Source organism: Entelurus aequoreus, linkage group LG27, assembly GCF_033978785.1.
Source record: "Entelurus aequoreus isolate RoL-2023_Sb linkage group LG27, RoL_Eaeq_v1.1, whole genome shotgun sequence".
Lineage (NCBI taxonomy): Eukaryota > Metazoa > Chordata > Actinopteri > Syngnathiformes > Syngnathidae > Entelurus > Entelurus aequoreus.
In genome coordinates, this window is record NC_084757.1 from 8,637,507 (window position 1) to 8,652,582 (window position 15,076).

General features: G+C 40.2%; 1 protein-coding gene across 1 annotated transcript in view; it reads left to right on the top strand.

Annotated features, from left to right (window-relative positions):
* Positions 1 to 15,076, top strand: part of LOC133644585 (disabled homolog 1-like) — a 201,379-nt gene that overhangs the window by 115,587 nt on the left and 70,716 nt on the right. Inside the window, 4 exon segments of the mRNA XM_062039195.1 lie at positions 7,190 to 7,321; positions 13,084 to 13,203; positions 13,511 to 13,549; positions 13,879 to 13,941. Coding sequence (XP_061895179.1) covers positions 7,190 to 7,321; positions 13,084 to 13,203; positions 13,511 to 13,549; positions 13,879 to 13,941 — 354 coding nt within the window.

The following is a 15,076-nucleotide window of genomic DNA, read 5'->3' on the forward strand; positions in this document are numbered from 1 at the left end:
GTTCACACATCTGAAAACAGTTTAGCTCGTTACAGAAGCTACAAAACTGACCTTCCTTTGAGCAGATTGAGTTTCTGGAGCATCACATTTGTGGGGTCAATTCAACGCTCAAAATGGCCAGAAAAAGAGAACTTTCATATGAAACTTGACAGTCTATTCTTGTTCTTAGAACTGAAGGCTATTCCACAAAATTGTTTGGGTGACCCCAAACTTTTGAACAGTAGTGTAAGTACATCAAGATTCTACTCCAGATAATATCGGACTGTCGATATTATCGGCCGATAAATGCTTTAAAATGTAATATCGGAAATTATCGGTATCGGTTTCAAAAAGTTAAATGTATGAATTTTTGAAACGCCGCTGTACGGAGTGGTACACGGACGTAGGGAGAAGTACAGAGCAGTTGCGTCTCCCAGTCATACTTGCCAACCCTCCCAATTTTCCAGGGAGACTCACGCATTTCAGTGTCCCTCCCGAAAATCTCCCGGGGCAACCATTCTCCCGGATTTCTCCCGATTTCCACCCAGACAACAATATTGGGGGCGTGCCTTAAAGGCACTGCGTTTGCGTGCCGGCCCAGTCACATAATATCTACGGCTTTTTACACACACAATTGAATGCAAGGCATACTTGGTCAACAGCCATACAGGTCACACTGAGGGTTGACGTGTAAACAACTTTAACACTGTTACAAATATGCGCCACACCAAACAAGAATGACAAACACATTTCGGGAGAACATCCGCACCGTAACACAACATAAACACAACAGAACAAATACCCAGAACCCCTTGCAGCACTAACTCTTCCGGGACGCTACAATATAAAAAAAATACATTAATTTTTGCACACTCTTGGCATTCTCTCGATGGGCTTCAAGAGGTAGTCACCTGAAATGGTTTTCACTTCACAGGTGTGCTTGGAACTCATGGAGAGAATGCCAAGAGTGTGCAAAGCAGTAATCAGAGCAAAGGGTGGCTATTTTGAAGAAACTACAATATAAAACATGTTTTCAGTTATTTCACCTTTTTTTGTTAAGTACATAACTCCACATGTGTTCATTCATAGTTTTGATGCCTTCAGTGACAATCTACAATGTAAATAGTCATGAAAATGAAGAAAACGCATTGAATGAGAAGACACGTCCAAACTGTGCTTTGGTCCCCTTTTTCAGGCTCACTTATACAAAAACACACAATAATGTCTGATAGAATGCTCAAAACGAAAAAAAAAAAAAATGTAATTTTACTTTTTTTTTTACTGAAGAAAACACCTAGAATGTACATGAAAATGTAGAATTTGGGAGTTACAATTCTAACTGCGAACGATAAAACATTGAATATTTACAGATTACGAACGTTAGTCCTCTTTTTATCACCTCTGTAGACCACCTCCTTGATTGACATCTTTTACAATCAAGCAAAATGCCACAAAAAAGCAACAAACACGGCGAAATATAAACGCAAAGGGTATGAAAAACATCCACAATCTGATATGATATGATTGTTCTGCGAAACCTTTGTTGTAAAAATCTGCTTTTGTGTCCCTGACACCCGTGTCTGGGACTTGCTCCTCTGTAATCTGCTTTGTGCCTTGTCTGCCTAAAACAGGGGTCAGCAACCCGCGGCTCTTTAGTGCTGCCCTAGTGGCTCCCTGGAGCATTTTTAAAAAAGGATTGAAAATGGAAAAAGATGGGGGAACATTTTTTGGGGGTTTTAGTATGTTTTTTGTTGGAGGACAAACATGACACAAACCTTCCCAATTGTTAGAAAGCCCACTGTTTAATATGTTTGTGTGTATGCTTCACTGATGACAGTATTTGGTGAACATCGTTTTGTCCTACTAATTTCGGTGGTTCTTGAACTCACCATAGTGTGGACTGTGACGCAACAGTTTGTTTACATGTAAAATCTTCCACTCCTTCTTTGTCTCATTTTGTCCACCAAACGTTTTATACTGTGCGTGAATGCACAAATGTGCGCTTTGTTGATGTTATTGACTTGTTGGAGTGCTAATCAGGCATATTTGGTCAGTACATGACTGCAAGCTAATTGATGCTAACATGCTATTTAGGCTAACATGCTATTTAGGCTAGCTGTATGCACATATTGTATATAATAGGTATATTTGAGCTTGTTTAAAATCCTTTACTTAGATCCTCTTTGTATATAATTTAGTTTTGCATGTCTCATGACACATTATCTGGATGTAAAATTGGCTGCATTTCAGATAGTTGTTTGTGTGTCATGTTGTTCCAGACCACAGCAAACATTACCTAGCTTGCCAAAGATTGTAATAAATCTATTAAAAGAAGACAGCCTGCCGTTTCCTTTAACTTGGACACACACATCTATACCTTCAGCCATTAAAAGCCAGTAATTTCCGGGAGTTATCTCACCTTCTGAGTAGCCTCTGATTTACTAATGGTTTCTAATGTAAAAATGTGTAGAAAAAATATTACATTTCAACATTTCTGTCAACGAAGATTTGCTTCAGCCTGCGACACAGTCATTTTGATAGTAGGCTATTATAGCTAATATAGACACTTACATCATGTGTTGTCTTCATTATAAGACTTATATACGGCTTTTCATTTTTTGCGACTCCAGACAGATTTGTTTTTTGTATTTTTGGTCCAATATGGCTCTTTCAACATTTTTGGGTTGCCGACCCCTGGCCTAAAACTATTGTGACGTAGTCCCTATGATTACCTATATAACACGTATATCACTTAATAGTGCAGATTCCAACCATTTAATTATTTTCTGTAGTTTAAGCCTTACAGCAGGGGTGTCCAAACTTTTTCCACTGAGGGCCACACAAGGAAAAATTAAAGCATGTGGGGGCCATTTTGTTATTTTTCATTTTCAAACCATAACAAAATATATGGATTTTTTAAATTTATTTTACCTTTAGGGGTCCCGGGGACCATAAAGGGTCTCAGTCATTAAAATGTTAAAAATAAGTCAGATTATTATTTAACGCTTACAGTAAATCTTTTTATCAACTTCAAGTTGATATAAAGTAATACAAATTAAAAAAAATGTTTTATGGCTTTTCTGTCAAAAACAACTTAGTTTTTTTTATAGTAAAACTGAAATATGCAGTATTTGGTAATTAGAGCCCTAAAATATCAATAATGCAGGACACCATTGATTTTAATTCTTTCATATTTTTGAGTAATAACAGTGAAAAGGTAAATAAAAAATCACTAAATATATTTGGGATCCAAAAGGTGCCCCACTCATAAAGTGATACATTTTTATTAGGTTTTTCTTTTACTTTCAACACTTAGGTTACGAGATCAACTTCAGATACATCTGTCGATTTTATGCTGGGGCTATTATTTTGTTTGTTTTATACGCTTTTGTCAAATAAAACTTTGATGTTTTTATATGGCTACTACACAATATATGGAATATTTACCACATAAAACATTTTCAAGTGAAATATTTGAAGTAATTAGAGCCCTGAAAATAATTCATTATAACATGGATTTTTTGTCATTATTTTTTTTTTTTGAGCAATGTCAAAAAAAGAAAACGAAAGAAAGACAAAAGAAAAAAAAACAGCCTGCATGGCAGCTTTTGTGTCAACATTGCAACTTTTTCTCGTTATATTTCACCTCATTCTACTTTTTTTTAATGTTCTTTTTTATTTTTACAATAGTATTTCCAGAATGTGCGGCGGGCCGATAAACAATTAGCTGCGGGCCGTAAATGGCCCCCGGGCCGCACTTTGGACACCCCTGACTTACAGTAATTTAAAAATGGCACAGCACATTCATTATTTTGATGTTAAAGGTTAAAAAAACATTGGAAACATTTGGTGGGCTGGATTATATATATACTTTACATGCAGTTGACTTTCAGGCCCCCAGCCAAAGTCTTTTAGCCCGATGCGGCCCCCAAGTCATCCCTGAACAATAGTTTGTATTTAAAAAATTTTGATAAGGTGTTGCCTATGCCGCACCTAAGCCACTTGGGGATGATTGACATCCTTTTTGAGTTGTAAGACATGCATTTCCAATAACATTTGGGAAGAAGCCACCGCCTTCCTCCGAGTGTTCCGTCGTTACCACGACGACTAAATTCATCATGCACTTCTGTCACCCCGTCAGCCTCCGAGAGATCGTGCAACACCACCTCCCTGCTGCCTCGGTGTCACTCTCAGGTCACTGAGCAGGAGCTGATAAGCATGACTCCAATTATCAAATATGAATGACTCGTTAAGAATGTGTAGCAGGTGTGTGCGTGTCAATGTGTGCGTTACGCTCCCAGCATGCATCTGGCAACAACATTAGGCGTAACTTTCAGCGCCGTCGCGTGTTTGTGTGTTGAGCGGGGACATGAGACCTAGGGAGTCAACACAACGCCATCTGCCATGGGCTACGCCAGCGTGGCGCCCCCTACTGAGACTACAGTGAAGAGGCCGGGACATGCGAGAAACCGTTTAAAAAGGCTCACAAGGTCCTCCTTTGAGGACGCTTCATTGACACATGGACTTTTTCCTTCTTTTCTACTCCCAACAAGAATTTGGAAAGAATCCTTTGATTTTGAGTAGCATCCATTGATCAGCGACCACAACCAGCATGCCACTCATTTTGGGTCCAATCCCATCACAACAAAAACCCTAATGATTGTACCTGTTTTTGAAATCCTTCTAGACCTGTGTTTTTCAACCTTTTTTTAACCAAGGCACATTTTATGTGTTGAAAAAATCCAGAGGCACACCACCAGCAGAAATAATTAAAAAACTAAACTCAGTTGACAGTAAAATGTAATTGTCGCAATTGTTGGATATGACTTTAAACCATAACCAACTATGCATCACTATAGCTCTTCTCTCAAAGTAGGTGTACTGTCACCACCTGTCACATCACACTGTGACTTATTTTGAGTTTTTTTCTGTTTTCCTGTGTGTAGTGTTTTAGTTCTTGTCTTTTTCTCTTGTTTCCGTATTTTTTGTAGCAGTTTCATGTCTTCCTTTGAGCAATATTTCCTGCATCTACAAACCCCGTTTCCATATGAGTTGGGAAATTGTGTTAGATGTAAATATAAAAGGAATACAATGATTTGCAAATCATTTTCAACCCATATTCAGTTGAATATGCTACAAAGACAACATATTTGATGTTCTAACTGATGAATTTTTTTTTTTTTGCAAATAATTATTAACTTTAGAATTTGATGCCAGCAACACGTGACAAAGAAGTTGGGAAAGGTGGCAATAAATACTGATAAAGTTGAGGAATGCTCATCAAACACTTATTTGGAACATCCCACAGGTGAACAGGCTAATTGGGAACAGGTGGGTGCCATGATTGGGTATAAAAGTAGATTCCATGAAATGCTCAGTCATTCACAAACAAGGATGGGGCGAGGGTCACCACTTTGTCAACAAACGCGTGAGCAAATTGTTGAACAGTTTAAGAAAAACCTTTCTCAACCAGCTATTGCAAGGAATTTAGGGATTTCACCATCTACGCTCCGTAATATCATCAAAGGGTTCAGAGAATCTGGAGAAATCACTGCACGTAAGCAGCTAAGCCCGTGACCTTCGATCCCTCAGGCTGTACTGCATCAACAAGCGACATCAGTGTGTAAAGGATATCACCACACGGGCTCAGGAACACGTCAGAAACCCACTGTCAGTAACTACAGTTGGTCGCTACATGTGTAAGTGCAAGTTAAAACTCTCCTATGCAAGGCGAAAACCGTTTATCAACAACACCCAGAAACGCCGTCGGCTTTGCTGGGCCTGAGCTCATCTAAGATGGACTGGTGCAAAGTGGAAAAGTGTTCTGTGGTCTGACGAGTCCACATTTCAAATTGTTTTTGGAAACTGTGGACGTTGTGTCCTCTGGACCAAAGAGGAAAAGAACCATCCGGTTTGTCATAGGCGCAAAGTTGAAAAGCCAGCATCTGTGATGGTATGGGGGTGTATTAGTGCCCAAGACATGGGTAACTTACACATCTGTCAAGGCGCCATTAATGCTGAAAGGTACATACAGGTTTTGGAGCAACATATGTTGCCATCCAAGCAACGTTACCATGGACGCCCCTGCTTATTTCAACAAGACAATGCCAAGCCACGGGTTACATCAACGTGGCTTCATAGTAAAAGAGTGCGGGTACTAGACTGGCTTGCCTGTAGTCCAGACCTGTCTCCCATTGAAAATGTGTGGCGCATTATGAAGCCTAAAATACCACAACGGAGACCCCCGGACTGTTGAACAACTTAAGCTGTACATCAAGCAAGAATGGGAAAGAATTCCACCTGAGAAGCTTCAAAAATGTGTCTCCTCAGTTCCCAAACGTTTACTGAATGTTGTTAAAAAGAAAGGCCATGTAACACAGTGGTGAACATGCCCTTTCCCAACTACTTTGGCACGTGTTGCAGCTATGAAATTCTAAGTTAATTATTATTTGCAAAACAAAAATACAATTTATGAGTTTGAACATCAAATTTCTTGTCTTTGTAGTGCATTAAATTGAATATGGGTTGAAAAGGATTTGCAAATCATTGTATTCCGTTTATATTTACATCTAACACAATTTCCCAACTCATATGGAAACGGGGTTTGTGCTTTGTTTTAGCAATCAAGAATATTTCAGTTGTTTAATCCTTCTTTGTGTGGACACTGTTGATTGTCATGTCAAGTTCGGATGTACATTGTGGACGCCGTCTTTGCTCCACAGTAAGTCTTTGCTGTCGTCCAGCATTCTGTTTTTGTTTACTTTGTTGCCAGTTCAGTTTTAGTTTCGTTCTGCATAGCCTTCCCTAAGCTTCAATGCCTTTTCTTAGGGGCACTCGCCTTTTGTTTATTTTTAGTTTAAGCATTAGACACCTTTTTACCTGCACCCTGCCGCCCGCTGTTTCCGACATCTACAAAGCAATTAGCTACCGGCTGCCACCTACTGAAAGAGTATTACACGGTTACTCTGCCGAGCTCTAGACAGCACCGACACTCAACAACAACACATAATTTGCAGATTATAATTACTGGTTTGCAAAACATATTTTTCACCCAAATAGGTGAAATTGGATCATCTCCCACGGCACACCAGACTGTATCTCACGGCACACTAGTGGTTGAAAAACACTGTTGTAGACCACTTTACTGCCCTTGGTTTTGGACTTACAGTATTAAAAAAACATATACGTCTTCATGTGGGTGTCTTTTCAGGTCCTGCAACACCACCATGCGGTCCACGAGATCTCCTACATCGCCAAGGACATCACAGACCACAGAGCCTTCGGCTACGTTTGCGGCAAGGAAGGCCACCATCGCTTTGTGGCCATCAAGACCGCACAATCGGTAAGCAGTCGTTTTTGTGTGTGAGAGTACATCTGTGCGCTTTGTTTGAAGACATTTTGTTATTGTTCACTAGCCTAATGTATAATTTATCAGGCTCTTCTCTCAATAGCGCAGACCTCTTGACATTTAGACGAGGACCTTTGCACAGCAGCTCCCATTCCACTGCGTTGTTTACTTTGCTTTGTGTCTTTATGTGAGTGTTAAATGCTGCACCAAATGCGCTCTATGTGATATCTAATACTCCCTTTCGGAGCTCTTGTTGCACCCCTGTGATCCGTTTGGATCCAGCTGGCTCGCTCGGCAGCCGCATCGATTTCCCATAGTGAGTCGATGAGACTTTGAGTGTGTGTCACCAGCTCTAATGGCACATCCATCCTCCGAGCGCTGCTCTTTGACTCAAACGGTGCCGTCACACACACACACACACACACACACACACACACACACACACGCACGCACGCCTTATTACAGCATAGATCAGAGATCACAAAATTGGGTGTCACCATACGCAACCCCGTCAAGCCGCCATCCGTCAACCTTAGCTGACATTTACCTGACGTGTGCCCGAGTAAAAGTAAATAAAATGGCTACTTTTATTCTAAGGCTTTGACCTGCACAGTAAGTAAATTTTATTTATAAAGCGCTTTTCACAGATAAAATCACAAAGCGCTGTAGGTGAAGTAAAACAACAATTCAATTAAAACAACAGGGGCCACATCATAAAAAGGATACAAAGTGGATTAAAAATGAAAGTTAAAAGGCGCATTAACTAAAAACTTTACTAAAAAGAGAAGTTTTCAAATGTTTCCTAAAAGTGTCGACAGTCAAGATTACGGAGGGCCTGGTGCAAGTTGTTCCGGAGTCTGGGAGCCTAGAATGCCAGGTCTCCACGGGTTTTAGAATGAGTTTGTGGGATCTTTAGAAGACCCTGGCCTGAAGACCGGAGATAGGGGCATAACGAGTCAGTGATGTTCTGAGGGGCCCCACCATGCAACGCACGGAAAGTATTGTATTTGTATTTGGAAACAGAAAAATTTAAAGTAATTATCATTTCATTCATTTAATCATATATCTTTGATACACTTATATTCATATTATTATTATTATTGTTATTTTTGTTATTATAATTGTCGTATTATTATTATTCTATTATTATTATTCTATTATCGATAAATAATAATTACCATACCATACCAGCTTTATTCATGGAGCCCTTTCACTTAAATCACTGATGAAAACAAAGGGCTGCACACCAAACTATATTACATTTAGGGAAAGCTTTAAGACAAAAACGCATAAAAACAATATTTGAAAGCAAAAGTAAAAACTCACGTTCAAAATTAATATGGTCAGATGAAATATGATAAGAAACAGCGAATAAAAAATAAAATGAGGATTTTTAAAAAGTTCAAAGTTTCGGTCCAGTCTAAAGGCCAATGAATAAAAGTTGGTTTTAATATGGGTTATAAAATAGACAAAGATGGGGCGCTGTGTTACATGAATATTTATAATTATTTATCATTAATATATAGGTTTTTTAAGGTTTTTTTTTTAGTAATGTTTGATATTTTTTTGGTTTTAACATTTTCCAATGCGTCATCTTTTGAGGTAATGCCACTCCAGTCCTCTTGAGGAGATAGTGAGTCGGTACTCATGGAGTCTGCTCGGCAACAAAAAGTGGTTTATTAGTAAATAGTGTTTTGTTTTTTGTTCAATTTAATCAATAATTTTTTTTTAAATGTGAAAAATAGCTTGCAAAAAATACATACTGTATTTTTCATTTTATCATTACTACTCATTTCCTTTCGACCTTTTTAAGTAGATTTTTACATTGACATTTAAAGGCCTACTGAAATGAATTTTTTAAAATTTAAACGGGAATAGCAGATCCATTCTATGTGTCATACTTGATCATTTCGCGATATTGCCATATTTTTGCTGAAAGGATTTAGTAGAGAAAATCGACGATAAAGTTCGCAACTTTTGCTCGCTGATAAAAAAAAGCCTTGCCTGTGCCGGAAGTAGCGTGACGTCACAGGAGGTAATATTCCTCACAATTTTCCTTTGTTTACAATGGAGCGAGAGAGATTCGGACCGAGAAAGCGACAATTACCCCATTAATTTGAGCGAGGATGAAAGATTCGTAGATGAGGAACGTTACAGTGAAGGATTAGAGAGGCAGTGATGGACGTATCTTTTTTCGCTCTGACCGTAACTTAGGTACAAGCTGGCTCATTGGATTCCACACTCTCTCCTTTTTCTATTGTGGATCATGGATTTGTATTTCAAACCACCTCGGATACTATATCCTCTTGAAAATGAGAGTCGAGCACGCGAAATGGACATTTAAAGTGACTTTTATCTCCACGACAATACATCGGTGACACACTTAGCTTCTGAGCTAACGTGATAGCATCGTTCTCAAATGAAGATAGAAACAAAATAAATAAATCCCTGACTGGAAGGATAGAAAGAAGATCAACAATACTATTAAACCATGTACATGTAACTACACGGTTAAAAATTCTCAGCCTGGTAAGGCTTAACAATGCTGTTGCTAACGACGCTAAGGCTAATTTAGCAACTTAGCAACCGGTGATGTGCCTGAAACCTCACAGAACTATGATAAAAACATTAGCGCTCCACCTACGCCAGCCAGCCCTCATCTTCCCATCAACAGCCGTGCTCACCTGCGTTCCAGCGATCGACGGCGCGACGAGGGACTTCATCCGTAGGTTTGGCGGCAAGCATCGGCTAGGCGTAGTAAGTAGTCCTTGTTGTGTTGCTGTAAGTATTGTACTTAGCCGCTAATACACCGATCGATCCCACCTACAACGTTCTTCTTTGCAGCCTCCATTGTTCATTAAACAAATTGCAAAAGATTCACCAACACAGATGTCCAGAATACTGTGGAATTTTGTCGAAGAAAACAAGAGGTTTCTGTATCGGGTTCGACGGGGTCCAACCACTTCCGTGGATTCTGTGACGTCACGCGCGTAAATCATATCCAAAGGAGTTTTTCAACCGGAAGTGTGGCGGGAATTTTAAAATTGCACTTTATAAGTTAACCCGGCCGTATTGGCATGTGTTGCAATGTTAAGATTTCATCATTGATATATAAACTATCAGACTGCGTGGTCGGTAGTAGTGGCTTTCAGTAGGCCTTTAACATAATACAATATTAACAAGGATCATATTAGCCTCAACAGGCTGCATGGCGTTTTATTTAATACATTTTCATCTAATTATTTTTTTCTAACGAGGCGACCGTTGTCAAAGCTTTGTGAAAACTCCGCCATCCGCCATTTGTAAGTTCTGTGCTTCTTCCTCCCTCCTTAAAAGGGAGTCATTGGGAACGAGAGCTGGCATGAAGAGACTGTAGGAATATGTACTTTCAAAGGCGAGGCGATGTGAATCTGACAGAGTGACAATATGTTTCGCTGTCAGGCCCGGTAGGAGCAGACGTTCAACCAGCCCCCCCACTACCACCTCAGGCGTGTCTGTCAAGAGCGATGCGAGGCGCGGGAGGAAAACCGACTTGCGGAACGCCGGCGTTAAAATAGAGCTCCGCTTTATGCGAGGCGGCGTTCCGTCTGTGAACTCCGGTTGCACTACACAAAGCTGGCAGTCAATAATTGATTAGGTCTGAAACTCTTGCCGTACTCCAAGGCTGCTTCTGGTTATTGGGTGACAGTCGATATAAGTGCTGAGCATTGGGAGAAGTCTGTTGGAGAGTCTGAGATTCAGAGAGGCAGTTAGACCCGGAGGAAAGTGATGAAGTTCCTAGAACGACTGCTGTGTCTTTGTTTGCTCATTGGAAACGGCTTTGTTTGAAGAATTCCGTCTGACAGTGACAACGTCTTACACATCAGTTGTTGTCTCTAACAAGGATCTCAGTTTGAGGCTCGGCTTTCTGCACCTGCAGCTAAAATATCAAGACTTGAAAACTCATTACAGAGAAAAGCGCTGATTCGTGACACAGCGACAGAATCTTCTTCATGGCTAGGACGTAAACACTACATAGCCAATGGAAGACCATCGTGTGACTCATAGAGTCAACTACCGCATTGGTTATCCTACTAAACTTTTGTACTTTTTTATGTCATTGCCTGAAATAAATAAATAAATGAAAAAAAATGAATGTAAAAACTTCACCAAGTACGATGCTGAGAGATATTGCTCTGAACTGTGTTAGTGAAAGAGCGACCGGGTAAAAGTATGTTTTTAAGATAGTTGGTTGGTCAGTTAGTGAGTTATTTAGTCGGTTTGTTTGTAGTTAGCTGACTGAGTGAGTTAATTGATTGTTTATTGATTGAGTTTTTGGTCGGTTGGTGAGTGAGTCAGTGAGTGAGCTGTTGACTTAGTTACCTGTCAGTGAGTCATTTATTTAGTCGGTGAACAAGTGAGAGTTTAAGAATTAGTCTGTTTTAAGTTGGTTGGTTAGATAGCTGGCTAAATTAGTTGTTTTTTTGGTTGGTTAGTTGGTAGTAAATTGACTGAGTGAGTTGATTGGTTGGTTACTGATTGAGTTTTTAGCTGGCTGGTGAGTAAGTGAGTGAGCGGTTGATTTAGTTAGCTAGCTACTTGGTTGCTTGAATTGTCAGTAATTTGTTTATTTAGTCAGTGAATGAGTGAGAGGGTTAGAATAAGTCAGTTTTAAGTTATTTGGTTGGTAGTTAGCTGGCTGTGTGAGTTCTAGTTTTGGTTAGTTGGTTTACAATTACATGGGTAGGTGAGCATTTTATGGGGTTGGTTAGTTTGTAGTTAGATGGCTGATTGAGTATTTTTTGGTTGGTTAATTTGCAGTTGGATGGGTAAGTGAGTATTTTCTTTGTTGGTTGGTTAATTATCAAATGTGAGTTATTTAGATATTTGGTTGGTGCGTGAGTGAGCTAAATTATTGACATGGTTGCTTACTTACTTGGTTGGTTAGTTCGTACGACCAAGATAATTGGGCTTTTGAGGTTTTTCCTAGCCGGATGTGGGTTCAGATCAGGGGATATTGTCGTTGTTTGTGAAGCCCTCGGAGGCATTTGTGATTAGGACTTTACAAATAAACTTTAATTGATTGATTGATTGATTGCTTGATTAATTGAATTGGTCTCTTGATTACTTATAGGTTATACATGATTTAGTTATTTGTTCAGTTGGTTGATGTTTGACTGTGTTCGTGAGTTAGAGAGCTGACTAAGTGAGTTGTTTATTCGGTGAGTTGGTTGGAGGTTGGTTGAGTGAATGAGTTAGCTAGTTGGATGACAGACTGACTAATTTAATTTGTCGGTTGGTTGGTGAAAGTTATTTATTGCGCGAGAGTTACTTTTTTGGTTTTAAATGTATTTGGGGAGTTTTTTTAATTGGTTGGTTGGTGAGTGGGTTAGTCAGCTCATGACTGAGTGAGTTAGTTAGTCAGTGAGTGAATTATTTGGTGAGTGAATTAGTTAGGTACTTATTTACTTGCTTTGTTATTTTTTTTAAGTTGGTTGGCTGGTAAGCGAGTTAATCAGTTGAATGGTGAGTGAGTTGGCTGAATAAACATGTTACTTGTTGATGGAGCAAGTTAGTTTTCTTGAACGGGTCTGTTAGTTGTCAGATATAGTTATTTGGTTTACTTCGTCAGAAAGTACAACACAAAACCCATTTGTTGGGGAAACATATTAAATTTCAGCTTTGACCTGTATTGTTTGTGTTGGGAGAGCGACACAAGCTGTTACATTATCTCGTGTGTGTGTGGTGTTTTGAGATTAACTGTCTTGTCCTCCCAGGCGGAACCTGTGATTCTGGACCTGCGGGACTTGTTCCAGCTCATCTATGAGATAAAGCAGAGGGAGGAAATGGAGAAGAAGGCCCAGAAGGACAAACAGTGTGAGCAGGCCGTCTACCAGGTACTTCCATTGCCTCGTCTCTTCGTAGTCCGCCATAATTACTCTTGTCTGAGACACCTTTGACATTGAAGCGCTGCTAAACTTGGAACACATTGAGAGGCTTCTGCCAATTGTACTTAATTCTCTCTGTCTGATGATTGCCAAATATTCTCTCTGTCTGATGATTGCCAAATTATCATCTTAACGTTGGAAAAGCCAAAGACGCCTTTTTTTGTTCTGCTTATGCTTTCCGCCTACTCTCTCTGCTCCTCCGGCTTAACCCTTACGCCTCTTCCCTTCTTTTTCTTTTGGCGCCGCTCGTCTGCAGACGATACTGGAGGAAGATCTGGAGGACCCGGTCTACCAGGTAACTTCCTCTTTTGCCATCCTCGCTTCTTCCTGCTTCCACCCCCCCGCCCCCGACCTCTTGGCTTGCTCCTATGTGTGTGCACTGTGGGGAGACAGCCCCTGCTGGCTACTAATGGGAAGACCACGATCCACATTGTGATTTTTCTGGGGTGCATGTTTTTGGGTGCATGACCAACTGCTGTGGGAATACGTGCGTCTTAAAATGTGACCCTCTTTTTCCAAAATAAGAACCTAATGGAAAATGCTGTTTGACTTTCTCTCGACTTCTTCCACTTCCCCTCTCTTATTCTCTTCTTCCCTCCTACTCCTGTGCTTCCGATGCTGTAGTACATTGTGTTTGAGGCCGGACACGAGCCCATCCGCGACCAATCGGAAGAGAGCATTTATCAGGTACTCGCCAGCTTGCAACTTGCTCATCACCCTGCAAGTCGTTGGGAGAGTTTCATGTCAAGGATGTTTGCCAGTGATGATTGCCCACTTTGAACACAGGTGTACAATATCTGACCCGTGGACTAATAGCCTTTTAGTGGTAGGTTTTTATTGGACCACGGCGTATTCTGTAACTTCGTTAAACACGACTTATACCAGGGGTGTCCAAAGTGTGGACCGCTGCTCGTTTTTGTTTTTTTTAATTGGCCCGCGACACCTGCAATAGACAAAATAAACACATTTTTGATTGAAAAACAAACAGAAAAAAAAAGGAAAAAGGGAACCAGCCCAATTTCCCTCAAAAATGGGACCTAAAAACTAGAAATGTCCGATAATATCGGACTGCCGATATTATCGGCCGATAAATGCTTTAAAATGTAATATCGGAAATTATCGGTATCGGTTTCAAAATTATCGGTATTGGTTTCAAAAAGTAAAATGTATGACTTTTTAAATCGCCGCTGTGTATACGGACGTAGGGAGAAGTACAGAGCGCCAATAAACATTAAAGGCACTGCCTTTGCGTGCCGGCCCAGTCACATAATATCTACGGCTTTTCACACACACAAGTGAATGCATCATACTTGGTCAACAGCCATACAGGTCACACTGAGAAGGCCGCATAAACAACTTTAACACTGTTACAAATATGCGCCACACTGTGAACCCACACCAAACAAGAATGACAAACACATTTCGGGAGAACATCCGCACCGTAACACAACATAAACACAACAGAACAAATACACAGAACCCCTTGCAGCACTAACTCTTTCGGGACGCTACAATATACACCCCCAGCTACCCACCATCCCCCGCCCCACCACCTCAACCTCCTCATGCTCTCTCAGGGAGAGCATGTCCCAAATTCCAAGCTGCTGTTTTGAGGCATGTTAAAAAAAATAATGCACTTTGTGACTTCAATAATAAATATGGCAGTGCCATGTTGGCATTTTTTTCCATAACTTGAGTTGATTTATTTTGGAAAACCTTGTTACATTAATGCTTTCAGCGGGGCATCACAACAAAATTAGGCATAATAATGTATTAATTCCACGACTGTATATATCGGTATCGGTTGATATCGGAATCGGTA